Raw genomic sequence first — 17,587 nt, forward strand, 5'->3', positions numbered from 1 at the left:
TTATGACAATGGCACAGACACATTTTGTAATATAACACTAATAGATAAATTAAATATCGCTATTCAACAAACCTGAGCAAGGAGAAGTGAACACACCAAGCTGATTGCCGCAGCTGCATTATCGGAATTTTCTTAAGTAAGTAGCAAGTTGTTTCTACTGTCTATTCCTATCTTTCTACCCATTGGTTTTGTGTTGGGGCCCGACAAGCCATTCCAGGTCACATCAGAGGAACATCCGATCAAGCAATCATCATTCAAGGAGATAATCGATAATAATACTGGATCCTGCTTGAAGAGAAACCGATCAAACTTCGGAGAAAAGTGACAATATCACATTCCTCTGTTTCATGGTCCCAGGCGGCATACACGTCAAGCTTAAGATTCAGAAGCTCGTTATCAACAATGGTCAGAATGTTAAAGCAACACCTAGATATTTAAAACATGCGGGACAGTATGTCATAAAAACTCACATCAATACCGCATATGCAGGAGGATCGCCGAGGTTCAAGCATGAAGAAAAGAGTCGAATGTCAATCAAGTGAAAGGAATTTTGTCTTGTAATGAAAATACCATATCTATTGAGTATTTTTTACAATCGTTCATCCTTTATGAACGAAGCCATCGCTATCCGCTTACCCTTTTGACAAACGGGATGGCGCTTTTTAATCGGTCCTACACACACACCCAAATCACTAGCCTCATTTTTACCAATCATCTCTTGCCCCATCATCTGCATTGCCATCTATTAGTCTAACATTTTATTATTCTAACATTTGAATCTACTCAACAATTCTCGTTTCCATCTCTCTGACCTTATTAAGCACACTATCTTAATTAAAGGTAATTAATTGATTAATTAGAGCATGATGACTCTTTTTACGCGAAGTATACCATCCTTTTTTCTCATTCCTCGTTCGTTCTCAATCAAATCAATATTCTAGTCTGGACTTAGAAAAAAAAAAAAAGCCATTTTCTGCGGCGAGAATGGCAGAAAAAAGAGAGCCTTTCCCGCAGTGTGTCCGACTTGGGAATTTTTTCAAATTTAAAAAAGAGACCTCCAGCCAAAATGTCAACTTTGGTCCCAGCCTGAGAGAGAAGTGTCCGCAAGAGCAAGCCAGATTTGCCTTTCAGTACATGCATGTGCACATGAACTTCGTCCTCAGGCTGGTGACGAGCCTAGAAAAATCATAGTTTATTAAAACGAGCCACGGTCGGCTCTTGCCTTGTTAGAAAATCTAATGCTTTACCTGAGCAATATTCAAGACTAAATACGTAACTCTGGTTGAAAAAAAACAGTAAACTATAATTTTGCATAGACAGGAACAGTTGTTGCATACTTTACAAAAACCCCATCGCATAAAAGATTAAAGAAAATACTTGTGCTTATGGACACACATCTTGTATTAATGGACGTACATCTTTTACTTTTTCTTAGATACATCTGCCAGGAAGCATTTACCTTGGATACACTCTGTCTATGTTACTCGTACACAGATGTAGCTATGCTTTTGATATGCTCTGATGAATACGATAAAAACTTCAATAAATACCCCATGGGTGTGGTATGTCGACCTACATCATATTCTCACTTATTCTACTCTCCATCTTCTTTTCTGCCAAAAACTTTTCACCAATGGATACATGGACAGTTCTGGCTCGGTATGTAGGAACCGGTTTTGAAACAGAAGTTGATTAAATCCTTGTCATAGCAACAACAAAAGAAAAGTCTTTCTTCTTTTTTTATTAGAGAATGTATTCAGATGCCGCTCTTTGTTTTAAAAGCTCCGTACATTTGCGTTAAAGCAGAGACATTCGTTGACTCACAAGTACCGGCATCAATGGAGGAGGTAGGAGTGGCATTATTGATTGTACTTACTGCTTAGAGTGAAAGCTATTTAATCACTCTCTTCTTGCTGGGCGGTGAACTTGTGAGCGAGAGAGAGAGGGCAAATTTTTGATGTGTGCGTGAATTGCATACAGAAAGGCATGACTTACGAAATTACAACAACAGAAGCGAGATAAAAAAAATATCGACGCGTTTGGGTCCCTTTCCTACGGATTTGCTATGGTCGTAGCGAAGGCGAGGATTGGTGTCTGCATGATTGTGGAGTGGCTACCAAAATGAAGTCTATTCATTTCTTTTGGAGGTTCATTTGGAAAATGCTTGTATTTTGGTTCCCATTTGATTCGAATTATCCAGGAAAAAAAAAAAAAAAAAAAAAAAAAAGAGTTTTACTTGCACAGTGAGATGCCTTATGCTTCTACATGTACAGAAAGCAAAGAAACTTCAACTGTTTGCTCAACGGTCCTTGTGCATGTTCGTGTCACTAATAAAAAAGGAAAAAATTTCTCGTCCCGTTCCTTGATTGCCAAGACGTATGAACCGCCAAATTTTTTAGACAACAGAAGTATATAATTGTTTGAGCGCGTTCTACTCTTGTTTGCTCGCATACTGTACACATGTTCGCACTCATTTATTGTGCACATTCCTGCAGCCCATAGATTGGGTGCCGTGCCTGTTGACTCAATCAACGGTTGGTTACTCATACAGCTCATTTATATTTGTGGGGTGGAATATTTATATACTGTGGCAAATACCCAATAAGAACCGGAGGAAGCGACATTGAGTTGAGGGTGCTATGAGTTATGTTACATTAAAGCTCTCTTTGTTTTAGAACAAGGCAGAATTACTACAAGGACAGGAAGTGGGAGTACAGGTAAATACTGAGAACGCTTCAAGTCGCCCTTATCAACCAAGCCGGGCCTCCTGTAGTAAGGAACAAATACCTTAGAGTATGCTTGTTAGAAGGGATAGGATGATCAATTTCCCTCTGTGGTTTATAGCGCGATTCTCAACTCCATTTTTACGGACCCTGTGGGCCTTGGGTCACAAATTTCCGATACCATAAACACAGCAGCACGGTATTGCTCCCAGTTTAGATTACTATCATTTCTAACTCTCACAAGCACACTTCTCCTAATCAATTATGAAAGGATTTTCTAACTTCAAAGAACTTACACAATGTGGTACCAATGCAAACGCAAGTATATATCAATAATATTGCATACATATGGATATATAAAGGAACTACTAACAATATCTTAATAGTCTCTTATGTAATGCCAGAAATATAATTCAGCAAACCCTAATAGCAAAAAAGAAAAGTGGGACATTGCCTCCAACTGCTCTGCTGAAGAAACAAATGAAAGTTGGTCGTTTATATGTCCATATTGTTAACTTCCCTAGCATTTCCTACAGACTTTGGACCCCATTACAGACGTAAGAAATTAATGATCCTATCGAGCGACAGCGGCAAGCAAGCATCAATGTAAGGTCAAGAAAGGAAGGCTCGTCTCTGCTGTAATTCCATGCATGCCCTACGTACGACTTGAGGCTGTAGTCGTCCCATGGGTACCCTGCAGCGCCATATAAGTAAAATCATTATGGAGCTTAAGGTACTCAAGCTGCCATTGATTCAGGATAGTTTAAAGAGCAGTTGAAGACATCATCGAGTCATACCCGTATAAATGATGGAGGTCTTCTTTTCTCACGCCGTTTTCGTTTCTAGTAGTTAGTCACTTCAACATTCTACGCCTTCTTGGTTGCTGTATAATGGATCCATTAGCGCTTCCGCGAGCTAATTTCAGGCTTAGCTCAGTAAAATATCGATATTCTGACATTGTGACGAGTAGAAGTAACTCACAAAGTGATAGAATAACTATCATTGAAAATCATGAGTCAGTCACACACCATTCAAACCGTCTCCTTTAAGGGGCCGTGAATGTCCAGGCCGGTAAACCTCTCTTTCCCGGCAATACAAGATAGTCTAGCGCCGGTGAAAGATGAAATGTAATTCTTTCGGATTAAGCACCCATTGCATCACGAGAAAAGGTCCCCAGTAGACGGGCTTTTTCCTCTACCACTGTGTTACACAGGGATTCGTGTCGCGTTATTTTGAAGGTTGTTGGTTGATATTGATCATACATACAAATAAAATTCCTCAACCTGACAAGCTTTATTTCCCCGCCAATCCGAATATCATCCACAATGAGCAGGTCCAAAGATCACCAGGGCATGGCCTCTTTGGCTAGTTCCAATAAACAAACCTTCTTTTATGTTAAACTACAATAGGGCTTAGCTTTTTACGCGTGATTATCTTGTTATATTATGTAGAGCCAAATAAGCTTCATGTCGATCCTGCTTTGTTACATAATCAAAAGTTGAGTTATAGTTTATGCTGTGTCCATTTGTCCGTTTGATTGAGGGTGCACTGAAAGCTCTAGCCCTAACACTATAATTGTCTCTAGATTCACGACATGTTCTCGTCCTTTCATAGCTGACGTAGGACGCTAGCAATTGAATTCATCTATGTTCGCTACCTCTCGTTGACCTTTTTTTCTTTTTGAACTAGCATTGCATCACTGGATTTTTCATACCCGCTGCTATGGTATTAGCATGTGTGCCTCACTTAGAAAACACATTCGCTGGGCTTTTTTCCTTTCCCGATATGCATACTGGCCGACCTTCTCTTACTTCCAAAATACCCAAGAGGCTATAGTTTGCCAGCTGTCTGAATAATCAACGCTTTTGTATGCTCTATAACCTTAGTAGCCTGAGATATTCTAGGCTCTAGAAAATAGACAATATTGAGATGGTCTACGGCAGCAGTATATGAGGACAATGGCTGTTAACACATTCGAAAGATCTTCTTCACAGTAGTGACGTCTACTAACCCATTCTTAGATTCTATACCAAATGTTGTGCTTACTATTAAGCCTTTTAATTTATGTTTTCAAGGCTGGATAGCTTGTAGCGAATCTATGTGCAAGCCATTCTCAGATACTTCTATTAGAGATATGCATCGTTTCTGAACAAGGAAACACGCCAGCCTTCCTGCGTATAAAAAGGCTTCAATGACCCATTATTTATTTATCAAAAAGATCTTTAATCTTTGCACTCAAAAGGCAAAAAAAAAAAAAAAAAAAATGCATCGCAGCAACGCATGGACATGCACACCTTTAGACTCCCTCAGGACCCGTCTTTCCACTGACCAAGTGGATACAATTAATGTTCAAGGAGTGGTTGTTAATGATGCTCGCCCGACCTTTAATGAAATCTATCAAGGTAATAGCCAGTATATCAGTGTCTCACGTCTCCTTAAAGTTTTTTTTTTTTTCCTCATAAAAATAATTGTATTGTTACTCGTGTTAGATTATGAACTAGAATTCACGATCAGAGACAAGGATACTGGTGTCGAAAAGGACGTTTGGCTCCTTTCTGGTCACCAGGGCTACTTGTTTGTCATCAAGGCAGGTTGGACCGTCAGGATTACTCATGCATTCGTAAGACAAGGATCTATAATTTGACTTCGTTATCGGTTTACACACTCTTTTTTCTAATGTTTCTTGTTGTATACTTTTTTTTTTTTTTTTTTGCCAAAGTACATCGATGCTTCCCCGCTCCCGCCAGTGATCGCCGCAAGTGCCGCAAAGGGCTCACTTTGGACCTTTTTCGTCTCATAAAATAGACCTGACTCCCAAAGATCAGAGTAGTAAACACAACCTTATTAAAGTTTCCGCTACCACAACATAAAGTGCCCTCCGATGAGTATTTGAGCATTATTATTTTAATTTAATCACGTCTGGCAAGCTTAATTTGCCACCTCCTTTGGCTGCTATAACAGCTTCAACCCTCTTGTTCCTTGAACTAATGAACCATCTAAAATTACCGAACAACAAGTTACCTCATCCCTCTTGTAAAGCAGCAACCACTTCCTGATGGGAAGAGTTAGTTGGTCAAATAATTTTTTTTTAGATACCTTTCTTTTCACACCATGCAGCTGCTCGCTTGCCTGTGTGAACAGGCGCATTAACCTCCTTTGGAATGGAATGAACCACTTTGTTCATTTGCCTTTTAAGTTTGACAAGGGTTATGGACGGGCCATGTTTTTTGTAATGATCATGTTCGTCATCAGCATATCGAAAGTATAGTTAGCTAATAGAGGGCCTTGCTTTGACATCCTTTCTCTCTCACTCCCATTTCGCATTTTTTTTTTTTTTTTTTTTTTTGGCTTTATAGACACCCTGATAAGCATCCCCATCGTGCTTTGGATCGTTTCTTTATCCTTTGGATAACTGTACTTCTGGTATTTAGCTCAATGAGATTTGACTTTACAACCATGAAAATGTCTCTCTGTATCTGTTTCTAATTCGATTTATTCACAAATAAAATATAGATCGCAAATAACACTACTTACAGAAGCGAGAAAATTAAGTAGTCGGGAAGTGGCAGAGAATAATAAAAGTTGGAAAAGTTGGAGAAAAATGAAAAAGTGGTCTATACACATTAAACAATATTCACAACAGGGTTGTGATAAATAAATGCTTTAAAAAAATTGAGCAAGCATCAACATCAATCACCATCTGCGCCGTCCACTGCCTCCATTTCCTCCTTCAAGGCTCGATCCTGATACTGATTTGGATCCACCGCCGTTACCATTGTTTCCATTGTTATTGCTGCTATTATTGTTTCCACTCCCAAATGAGTTCCCTTTCCATCGCTCCACCATGAAGGCCACCTTCTGACCGTATTTAGATCCACGCAGGCTAACCATGTGTCGTTTGATTAGTGTTGCACAAGTCTCTCGATGATGCGGTGCCGCATTCGTTAGGATATACTGAATGATATAATTTCCATACTGGTCTGCTGCAATATCAATCAAGGGGATTCGTGGGTGGCCTTGGACACCGTTGCAAACAATTTGAATGTATTGATTCATGACTTCTTCCTGTGTTAATCGGATTGTTATCGAGCCGTGGACCGTGAGTGTTGGAGAAGGAGAAGTAGCGGCAGCAATACTCCCCACATCTTCATCGCTCTTCTCTTGGTTATCATTGTTATTGGTACTGCTATCGGCATTGCCCCTGTCCAAACTGGCGCTATTAGTAGTAGCAGTCGTCATGGAAGCAGAAAGTTTAGATAGCGAACTAGCCCCAGCCATTCGGAGCATCTTCTCCACAACTTTGGACGCATATTGGTCCAATGACAAAGCCACTGCATCCTCCAAGATCCTTTGTGTCACCGTCGCGCGATCTTGAGGTATACCATGTTCAAGGATATGCTGAATCACCCAGTTGCCCCACTGCCCTTTGGCAATAGTATTGACTGATTGAAGGATCTCGGTCAGAACAGGCCGCTAAACACCAAGATATACAAAAAACAAACAAACGAAAGTAACGAAAGGTTAATTTTGATATGGCCCACTTTTTGAACCGTTATTATTAGTGGAGGTGATTCATTTTTTCCCTTATCATCTTACCTTATCATGTTCGGCACAATTTTCAAAAATATTTTGAACTACCAAACTTCCAGTCTCATCTACAGCTACAGAGGCCCATCGCCCAGCCACTGCATTGTTCACATAAGTCATCGCTGCTGGTGGAGCATCTGTCCATCGGATTTCAAAGATCTTTTGCCAAACGTGGCATGCATACCGATGAACGATGGTCTCTCGTATCCTTCGGAACATTTCGGTCACAATCCGGGCTTTACAATCTTCCTCCACATAATCAAGTGCTTTCTGGACCACATGACACCCAAAAGCATCACAGGCCAACGTCAAGATATTACCTCGCATTGCCTGTGCAAGCGCATCAATTTGCTGAGGCGTTCCAAACTCAAAACACCTTTGGATCAAGAAATTACCAAACCGATTCGACATCAATGCATATGCCTGATGCAAAATCACGTCAATGATTTGGACTTTTTGCTCTGGAGCCGAGGTCTTGAGCTTTTGTTGGAGATGAATCGATGCCTGTTGGTCTGTTGCCTGGAGGATACGATCAACACATATCTATTTTCATAGCCAAAAATAATAGCAATCATAAAAACAAAAATCAAAACATTACCTATTCAAAGCAAATCAGGAAAAAAAAAAAAAAAAAAAAAATTCTTTTACCTGGTAGTCCAGGTGCACAGACTTATCACTTTGGCGTCGGTAACCGTTTCGATGGGGTGGTAAGCCTTGGTGTTGCTGTGCTGAAGACTGCTGTTGATGCTGGTATTGATATTGGTGCTGCTGTTGCTGTTGGTTGATAAAGTTAGGATCGTATCCACCGCCACCATGACCTATATTAGCATGCTGATATGATCCTGGCGAATGCACGTTACTATCGTATCCGTAACCTATGGCAAGCTAATGAAGGGAGGTTGATAACTATATGTATAAGCATTACACATCTTAAAAAGACACTTGCAAAAAAAAAAAAAAAAAAAAAAAAGAAATAGAGAGGACGTACATCGTCAACCCATGATTGAGAATGGCTCAAGCCACTGGGCGCATTCCATGGGTATGGCGATGGCTGCTCAAGCACTGGTGAATCATAAGCGCTTTCTGTCCCTCCACCACCGCGGACTGAGGACGTAGTTGAGAAAGTGCCAGAGCTACGATGATTCAATGAGGGAAAGCCCACCCCACTTTGAGGGTTAAATCCATGTGAAGAGGAGGAAGATCCAAGGCCTCTTCCCGCCCCAACGCCGCTATTGAATGAGTCCTGTGCTGTAAGCTCTGTTGTAGGAGAATCAATCATATCCATCAATCCATGATACTGTTGTCGCTGCTGGTGCTGCTGTTGATAATATGGTTGACTATTTTGAGATACAGTTATAGAGGAGTTAACCTTAAGACCAAGGCTCTGCAGATGTGACTGAGACTGGATGCTAGTGACCGAATTGGAACGCGACGACAGCGAAAGAGGATGAATGGATGAATCACTAGCAGAGACGGGAACAGCATTTTGATCATACATCTCATAAAGATCATCGCTGAAGGTGCTGTTGCTACCGTTCATATAATCATTGAAAGACGACATGGGAGCAGGCGATGGCAGTGATGATCCTACTGAGCCTGTGATCTGTCCAATAAGAAGATGATGGCTTGCTGTTTTGATATTTGCGAGCCGAGCTGCTTTGGTCCCTATTGCCGTCGAAGATGATGATGAAGATAATGACGGGATTATGTCGAATCCAGTGGCTATATTAGTTGATTGTATCGATTTGTGTTCCTGTTGTTTCGTCAACTCTTCAATCTCTCGATCGCGTTGACGGAGCTTGCGTCTATCCTCTTCGGCTTCAAGCAACATCTTGGTTACCATTTCCTTCAGTTGGTCAATCTCTGCAGATTGACGCAAGCAAGTTCGCTGAAGTGTCTCCACATCAAGCTGGTGAAGCATATCCTTACTGCTACCACTGCCGCCATTAATTTTTGCAGTGGATATGGCGCTGATAGCGTTCGACCCTTCTTGGCTCTTGTTGACACTGTCTTTAGACATCAACTAATAAAGCAAAAGTAAAAGAGATGCCGCTTTTTATTTGTTAGTATGGCAATAAGCATTTATTGAGGACAATAATAATGGCAATGAGGAATAACAAAAAAAAAGGGGGGGGACTCTATGATTCCGAATCCTCCTAACCATTGGGATGGACAGGAAACATTTCCCAATAAGCCTATGTGTTTCCACTCCCATTAAAGGGGGACATCAATAAAATATTGAAAATCTATGCCTTAGGTGCCATCCGTACCTCATTGCTGTTGTTCTTGGCTCGCTTACGGATTAGGAATTGGCGGATCGCACGCTGAATGACTACAACTGCTTCGAGCGAATTTGCAGTCAGGCTGACATGGATAGTATCTGATTCTGATGACATAGTTTGCTCAGCCTGCAACTGCACTTGAATAGGACAAGTACCAGTAGTGGCGGTCTTTGTGGAAGCAGATGTAGAGCTATTCTCCTTTCCATATCGAACTGTACTACCGTCGACATCACAGAATGGATTATGATGAAGGAGGCGATCCTCACGGGAGTTTCTCCAGAATGAACCCGCGTTATTGCTTCTATCATTATTATTGACAGCTACAGTACTGCTAGCTCCAAAGGCTGAGAACTCTTCAACACAAGACTGAGTATGAAGTCTTTTTGTTGCAACAGTAGCAGTATTAGTTACAGCAGCTGGAACAGCATGAGACAAAGCATCTAGCTCAGGTGACCTCAACTCTGGAAACTGCTCAGCAAAGGATGATCTTCTCTCCCCGAACGCGCTAGCACTAGGCAAACGTGAAATTCGTGGAAATGATTGCTGTTGGTGTTGATGTTGCTGCGGTGTTTCCTGCCACTGAGTATGAGTAGAATTGCGTGCTGCAGAGTTAGACTCCAAAGCAGGAGCTGCAGAAGTCAACGCAGATACAGAGGAAAGTTTAGCATCGCTGCATGCGCTGCTACTATCGTTGCTGTTATCTTTTTCCAGTTTGGTTTGAAGAAGAGTATGTTTCAATGGACTGCCCAAGTTAGAGGTAGTAATAGGCTCATTGTCCTCAGAAAGTTGAAGGCATTGAATGAGCTGGAGAGAATCCGCAGTGCTAGTAGAATTGGTGGTAGATGTGGTCGTAGAGGGATTGGGAGCGGAAGGCGATTGCTTAGATATGTTCAGTAAGAGTGGCCCAATGCTATTCTGAGCATTTGCAAGGCGCTCCTTGTATCCGTTTCCCAGCATTTTCAAGCAAAAAATGCTGATAAGAAGTGAGTGAATGAGTAATGGAAGGAATAAGAAAGGACGGCAGAATAAAGGGGCTGGAAGAGAGTAAGAAAGATAGAGGATAGGCGTAGATTATGTTAGGTGCACACGTTTAGAAGAAGAAAAAAGGCACCAAATCATATGCCTGTTGAAGTAGTAGGATGAATGTAAGAACAAATGGACGGGGCCTTTATTCTTCACCTAGGACATGTAGCCAAGGGAATATCAGGGATCCCGGATGACCGTTGACGTATTAGGCAGGTCTGAGGCTATCAAATAGATGTGAGGGCAGAAGGAGAGTGGAGATATAAAGTGAAAACGAAACTGGAACAGACACACAGCATATCCCCACAAGAATTTGGAAGAATACGTGCAAGATAGACTCAACAAAAAATTGTTTTTGAAAGACAGAAAGGTAAGAGAGAAGATAAAAAAAAGGAGTATTTACGAATCCTTTGGGGAAACAGGGAATGCCATTTTCTTTTTCGATGCATAGCGATGATATATAGGACATGGAAATAGAGAAACAAGTTGACCTTCATAATGATGCTATGCTCCTTATCCTCGAAATAAGGTGAAAGGTTTGTATTTCTATATACACTTTTTTCTAGTAAAATCAGTTCAAGTGGTAAGGGTCAAAAAAAAAAAAAAAAAAAAAAAAAGGACTTCTGACAAGATTCCAAACATTCCTGACGCAGAGGCATTGACGCACAATAAAAAAATTCCCTGCAATGTATTCTACAACATAGTGGCCAAGATGTCTCTAGTGCATAGCACAATTTTCACACCGAAGTGGTTTTTTATGTGACATGGTGAGCTATTTAGGAGCGTCTATATGAATCTTTGCTAAAATGCACAGCATGGTCCTTACAAAACTTGGACAAGGGGAAAGACTTTTGTTCGGCTACACCAACTAGTACAATGATAGATCTGATGGGGATAGGGTATGAAGTTTCAAGAGTTGTCATGAATCTATATTTCAGTCATGTATATATATATATATATATATATATTATGTTGTCTTAAATGACATTATAGAAAGTCCGTCCAGCGTACTCTGTCTTAGATACCACGGCGTCTAATCAATGAAAGGAATTCTTCTCTTGTCTTTGCATTGTCGCGGAAAACTCCAAACATGGAGCTAGTGATTGTTTGGCTGCCAGGTTTCTGAACTCCACGCATCACCATGCAGAAATGGCTTGGGTTTCAAAAAGAAAAAAAAAAAAAAAAAAAAAAATCAGCATCGGTACTGTTAACATTGGTAGATGGTTTTTTGAGGCGGAGTATTCGTATACCTGGCCTCCATGACGACAGCAACCCCTTGAGGGCTCAAGAGTTGCTGCAAGGCCACTGCGACCTGCTTGGTCAGACGTTCCTGCACCTGAAGACGACGACTGAACATCTCGGCTAAGCGAGCAATCTTGCTCAATCCAACGACTTTACCATTCTCAGGGATATATCCAATGTGAATCTAATGCAGATAATGCAAGGCGTTTAGTCAATACCAGCATTTTAGGCACTTTGTTGAGCAATATAAGTTAACTCTGAATAAATATTAGACTGTTGCCTACCTTTCCAGTGAATGGAACCATATGATGTTCACAAAGGGAAAATACATCGATGTCTTTGACGATCACCATCTCGTCATGATCTGTCAAAGAAAGCGAATAATGCAAATGTAAGCTTAATTTGAAGCTTTTTCTTCGTTTGATTGCATGCAACGCTAATACCTGGATATTCAATATCCTCATAGAATCAACATTACAACAATACCTTCTTGGAAAAGAGCCTTGTTCATGAGATCTAATATAAAAATAGAAATTTACAAACGATGCAGGTATGAAATGTCAGTCAGCAAGAAGAAGGTCAATCTTTGATGGCTATCTTATAATTAGGTACAAGTGTGGATCGGTTCAGATATCCTACGAGTAACGCTCTCTTCATAGCCCTTCGAGAAGAACATGAGCGCCTTTGCATAGCGCTCCGGGGTCTTAAGGAGACCCTCACGGTATGGATCCTCCCCAATGCATTCTAGGATTGTGCGCACAGCTCCAGCAATTTTCTCGATCCTGAGTGCACGCGACTCTTCTGTATCTTCTCGACGCTCACGTGCACCAATACCTATTAAAAAAAAATAATAATAATAATAATAAACAAAAAGTAATCAATGATTTGACTTGTTGAAAAGGTACACAGACAACTGCGCAAAATAAAATGATTTGTAAACATACTGGGAAAGCTAAGTCCATCAAAATCGATAGGCGAAGGCTTGCGAGCATGGGGCGACTCTGCTTCCACATAACTTCGTCCGAGACTAAAAGAATGTCCTGTCAAGGCATGGCTCACGATCGCTGGCCTAGGATGGGAAATTCTATGTGAAAGAGTTCCATCAGTCAAATTTAATTCAATATGATTCAAATTAAGCAGCTATAAATGTGTGGTTTGTCGTCAGACCGTGGGAACACTGCCTTTTTGAAAAACTGATCCGTGGGTTCCAGATCAAACAAAAATAGAATGGAATCGCATGTCATGCCACTGATCCCTGAACATAATACCATGAACAAATGTGATCATGGAATTCGAGCATGGTCAAAATGCAAGTTCATGTCGACATTGATCTACTCTTTGGCATTTGCTCCTCCGACAACGGAGAACGAACAGTCTGGAAATTATGCTTTATGTGGGAAAGAGCAGAGAAGCAAAAAAAAAAAAAAAAAAAAAAAAAAAACAATGGGTAATTTTTCTTACTGGACATGATCAGTTGCTGCGTCGACTTCGAGGCCGTCAAGGTCGTTGTCATTGTTAAGATGGTAAGCCATTTGATAAAACTGCAGTTGAATAAAGTGATGAAGGCGAAAGATAAAAGAAGGTCGAGAGAATACAGAGAGGGAAAAAATAAAATAAAAACAACAGAAATGAGGAGTAGGAACCTAAAAAACAAAAACAAATTCAGGTGTAGGCGAGCACGGGACAGTGACGACTCATCATTTTAATCTTCCTAGACAAGTTTCATCCGTCAACTGGTGTTCTTGGGAATTTATCCTACGTTTATCATTTGGAGGATAAACAAGCGGGAAAAAATTGCTGACTTCTTCCTTTTTATGTCACAAGCCAAATAAAGAAGATAGTTGTCATCAGATCAAGCCAGAAGGTGCCCATACGATTGACCTTCCACTAAAACTTGGAAAATAAATTTTCGGCAAGCAAAGAAATGTGTGGGGATGTAAAAGTTTCTGTGGAATAAGCTGGGTGGCTGTGTAATCAATTGATTGGTGATGTTGCACCAGCATTTTTGCTACTCCTCGAATACAGTGCACGTTGATTTTTGCTTCAGGAGCAGGAACCTTTAATAATGAATGTTTTGTATTGGATTGAATAATAATCTCCTTTTGTATGCAAGGGCATGCAACTCATCCTCATTCATTATTAAACGGCAATCAATGTCTGTTTCCGGATTGGATAGAATGAAACTTGGGCTGAGCTCTCAACGCTTTGCTCTTTTTTTTTTTTTTTTTTTTTTTTTTTTAATGGGCTAATCCGTTGACAAAGCAGAATGTCCTGGTGACACATGCAATGATGGATGCCAAATATAATTTTGTTGCGAGCAATTCTGAGTGGTTTGAATGCGAGAGCCTTGTTGATAGTTACTGGCTTTCCCCATCCATCTCTAAATCTCTGGTTTTGTCTGTTTAGAGCTGGCTTGTAAAATGGCGACTATGATCCGACCATCATTTCTTTTTTTTAGTAAGTTTGTTCCTGCATCATAAACATTTGAGTCGCTCACTTTTGGACACTTTTTTTACCACTTTTTACCGCCTGTTGTTGTTTTCAGTCATCCTTTCCCCTTTTTTGCCTCTTTCTTCTTCTTTCCATTCACTTCACTTGCTTTGTCATTTCACTCTACTTCCACTCTTCTCATTTATGAATTGCAGGAGCTCTTTGAATTCTCAATTGGAACTGACATCTCAAAACACATTTACGGCCGGCTCTCATTCATATAAATAGCTATAGAGTCTTAGTGCTTTCATTCTGGTCGCGTTCACTTTTTGTGTTGAATCCACCTTGCTACGTCCCCTTTGTTGCTTTCATTCATTCCCTCCAGTAATCTTCGCTCCAGTGCACAGACAGGTACACACATTTACACATATAGACAATGTCCACAGTGCGCCACAAAGAGGAGTCATCGCTCCAATACCAAGATACCACAACCACCTCCACCTCTACAAATTTATCACTGTCTCCTATACATAAACATCAACCCGATTACTCGTTAGACCAAAGCAACATCGAAGACGACTTCGGAAACGACTCTTTGCAGGCAGATAGCTCAAGCATGTCTCAGCAAGATGCAGAGGCGACATCACCTCTCACACCTACCACGACTTGTTCTTTGTCCTCCTCGGCTTCATTATCTTCGGCTTCTTCTTTATCAAACTACAGACGCGCTGCATCGAGATTGAGTACTTCGACTGCCATGTCACTGTTTAATCATACAACAACAGGAGAAGGTGGCGATCGAGCTTTTGGATATCCTTATCACCACTATCGAACGTCATTCATTTCTAGGAGACATCAGCAGGCTCGCACTCTCTCCGAAGAGCTATCGACGGCTGTAAGACAAGATCCCGAAGACAACTACTCTTCCCCCAGTACTCCCTCAGGCCTTTTACCTAATCCCGCTGACCTGTCCACGCTTTCCTCTTCTCCTACTTTGTCATCATCATCATTGTCATCATCAACAACAACACTCGTATCGTCTACCTCTGAACACTTTCCACTGTTCAAGCCGTCCAGGTCTTCTAGTCAGCAGAATGGATACATCTCACCTGACCAGAAACCAAAACCATCCCCTCTGGCCTTGCACAATAACTATAAGTCGCAAGGCCAAGGGCACATAGTAGCAACAGGACGTGGAAGCCCCACATTTTCTCCTCGTCCTGGTAGCCCCACCTCCGCAGTCTCGCACGACTGCATTACAGCCACAGACATCGCGGGATCTCCGCGCACAGCCTCTGCTGCCGTAGCTGCCAATTTAAGTGTTTCATCCTCAACTCGATCGAGCTTTTATCTTAGTCGTGGTTCTCTGTCGTCTTCCTCTGTCTCGTCTTCCGGCTCGTCCTCGCCACGTAGCTCGATAGCTCCATGCTCGGCGTTATGCCTTCAATCCAGTGATAAGCGCTATTCCTATAATGGTTACCAACAGATTCTGAATGAGAATCATCATTCAACTTGCCAGTACTATAACGATATACAACGAACCATGTCTCCATCTCCACGACTACAGGTCGAGACACGCAAATCTAAATCTGGGCGTGCAACCAAAGGTAAGCAACATTTGTTTTAATAGTAGTGGCAGTGATAATGGCAATAGTAGATTTAGATAAGGGGCCAAGATGAGCGTGATGAAAGCACGGGAACACCACATGTAACTAGCTGCCTAATAGTAACGCAGTTGAGGTGGCGAGCTTTTGCCCTATCAGCAAACCAATTGCCGACAGTCAACGAAAAAGGACTATCTATTAATCACTCTATACCATCCTTTCCATCTTCATTTACATATGAATCATTATTATTGGACTATATTATTTTAAATATAGCTGGTAAGAAGCACGGAGCTGCCAAGACCTTGGAAGAAGAAGACCCAATGAATAAATTAACTTTAGTAAGTCCATGTCGCTTTTGTTTTGTTTTTTAACATGTCGAGTTTATTATTGTTATTACTATTATGATGTGATCAATGAAAACACATTCCGGTCATAATGAACATTAGGAGAGCCTGTTGCTCATGACTTCGGATAAAAGGGTTAAATACAAGGCTCATGTTTTGCTAACAATTTGGTCAATTACACTTCTCATATTATAGCAACTTGAATCAACTCCACTGGATAGTCCCAGCTCTCGTCCATCGCGTCCCCTATCTTTCTCCGGCTCAGTCCATAGTTCTAGCAGGCCTTCGCCAAGGATAACTGGTTACTATAAGGCTAAAACTGCGCGTCCCTATCGATCGTCTCGTCAATCATACTGTGGTTCAGGAGGATTATCTTCTCTTTATAACATGGGACATCCACGGAGCCCATCGATGCCTGGACAGCTTGATGCTGATAGCACAGACGCGGCATTCTTGAGAATGGAAGCACAGCTGAATAACTTAATTGCCGAAGGCAAACGAGCACTAGGTAGTCAAATCGAGGTTTGGGATGAGGAATAGTCCGACTATCATCATTATGCTAGTCATATAGTTTTTTTTGTTTGCTCTTGATACCTCTTTCTTTGTCCCTTAATAGAAACATCGCGGATGAAATTATATACTGCATTAGAGTGCATAGCATTGTCATCGACACATTAAATAAATATAAAAAAAAGGAATTGTTCTTACTCTGCAAGTGTCTAACTAATATGCAAGCATCAGCTATGACTTAGTTTTGTGCCAATATTGTTTTACTTTTTTTATATATATCTTTGGCAATCATCAGACAGGACATTTAGAAAGACCAGATGATCAGTTGCATGTAGCTCTATGTCATGCCATTCTTTTTTTTTTTCCTTTTCTACCAATCTTTTCCCTGCACATGCTAGATGCTACTATGATGATTCAAAAAGAAGGACTAGATGTCTTGTTTTTCTGTGTAGTCTCTTGGATATAAAACTGATACAGACGAAAGAGACGGTATCCAACCAAGAATGCAGCCAGATAGATCAAGAGTGACAATTTTCCACTCCAGAAATGTTTCTTGCGTGTAGCCTGAAGTGCATTATTGTAAGGGCGAAAGGTACGCTGACCACGTCGAGGCTGTTGTTGCTGAGATTGCTGTTGTTGTTGTTGATGTATTCCTCGTTGTACGCCTGATCGAGCCAGTCGCCTTGGTTGCTGTATCATTCTCTCTGAAAGTAATGAAATGCATGAATACATGAGCAAAAAAAAAGGCATCTGCAAACTTAATTGTTCGACGTCACACATGCTGTTTCTTAACCCCTTTTTCCTTCACTTGCTCTTTCGATTCCCAACTATCTTCCACC

The 17,587-nt window shown here is 41.0% G+C and overlaps 7 protein-coding genes across 7 annotated transcripts; 3 read left to right on the forward strand and 4 right to left on the reverse strand.

Annotated features, from left to right (window-relative positions):
• Positions 1-189: 189 nt before the first annotated feature.
• BCR41DRAFT_387012 (hypothetical protein) lies at positions 190-997 on the reverse strand. Its single transcript, XM_022027853.1, has 3 exons — positions 594-997; positions 471-554; positions 190-426 (listed from the first exon to the last, which is right to left on the reverse strand). The coding sequence occupies exons 1-3, from the start codon at positions 740-742 to the stop codon at positions 255-257; spliced, it is 405 nt and encodes a 134-aa protein (XP_021880549.1). The 5' UTR covers positions 743-997; the 3' UTR covers positions 190-254.
• A 636-nt stretch (positions 998-1,633) lies between these two features.
• Positions 1,634-3,772, forward strand: BCR41DRAFT_371290 (hypothetical protein; the record flags this gene model as incomplete). Its single annotated transcript, XM_022026588.1, has 6 exons — positions 1,634-1,659; positions 1,748-1,847; positions 2,676-2,717; positions 2,816-2,922; positions 3,110-3,280; positions 3,577-3,772. 6 exons carry the CDS (start codon positions 1,634-1,636, stop codon positions 3,770-3,772), a joined length of 642 nt encoding a protein of 213 aa, XP_021880550.1.
• Positions 3,773-4,986: 1,214 nt separating this feature from the next.
• Positions 4,987-5,523, forward strand: BCR41DRAFT_371291 (hypothetical protein; the record flags this gene model as incomplete). The annotated part of the gene is made up of 3 exons (XM_022026589.1): positions 4,987-5,125; positions 5,213-5,343; positions 5,443-5,523. The coding sequence occupies 3 exons, from the start codon at positions 4,987-4,989 to the stop codon at positions 5,521-5,523; spliced, it is 351 nt and encodes a 116-aa protein (XP_021880551.1).
• An 893-nt stretch (positions 5,524-6,416) lies between these two features.
• BCR41DRAFT_306915 (armadillo-type protein) lies at positions 6,417-7,847 on the reverse strand (the record flags this gene model as incomplete). The annotated part of the gene is made up of 3 exons (XM_022020847.1): positions 6,417-6,784; positions 6,989-7,196; positions 7,320-7,847. Coding segments are annotated over 3 exons (1,104 nt in total), but the record flags the coding sequence as incomplete, so codon positions are not given.
• A 3,688-nt stretch (positions 7,848-11,535) lies between these two features.
• On the reverse strand, positions 11,536-13,491 carry BCR41DRAFT_354962 (GTP cyclohydrolase I). The gene is made up of 7 exons (XM_022024424.1): positions 13,319-13,491; positions 12,802-12,941; positions 12,497-12,691; positions 12,344-12,373; positions 12,142-12,221; positions 11,866-12,041; positions 11,536-11,768 (listed from the first exon to the last, which is right to left on the reverse strand). Exons 1-7 carry the CDS (start codon positions 13,387-13,389, stop codon positions 11,633-11,635), a joined length of 828 nt encoding a protein of 275 aa, XP_021880553.1. The 5' UTR covers positions 13,390-13,491; the 3' UTR covers positions 11,536-11,632.
• Positions 13,492-14,332: 841 nt separating this feature from the next.
• Positions 14,333-16,909, forward strand: BCR41DRAFT_354964 (hypothetical protein). The gene is made up of 3 exons (XM_022024425.1): positions 14,333-15,894; positions 16,168-16,232; positions 16,434-16,909. Exons 1-3 carry the CDS (start codon positions 14,724-14,726, stop codon positions 16,776-16,778), a joined length of 1,581 nt encoding a protein of 526 aa, XP_021880554.1. The 5' UTR covers positions 14,333-14,723; the 3' UTR covers positions 16,779-16,909.
• Positions 16,910-17,162: 253 nt separating this feature from the next.
• Positions 17,163-17,528, reverse strand: BCR41DRAFT_371295 (hypothetical protein; the record flags this gene model as incomplete). Its single annotated transcript, XM_022026590.1, has 1 exon — positions 17,163-17,528. One exon carries the CDS (start codon positions 17,526-17,528, stop codon positions 17,163-17,165), a length of 366 nt encoding a protein of 121 aa, XP_021880555.1.
• Between the last annotated feature and the right edge of the window lie 59 nt (positions 17,529-17,587).

This window comes from Lobosporangium transversale (assembly GCF_002105155.1).
Source record: "Lobosporangium transversale strain NRRL 3116 chromosome Unknown BCR41scaffold_22, whole genome shotgun sequence".
NCBI lineage: Eukaryota > Fungi > Mortierellomycota > Mortierellomycetes > Mortierellales > Mortierellaceae > Lobosporangium > Lobosporangium transversale.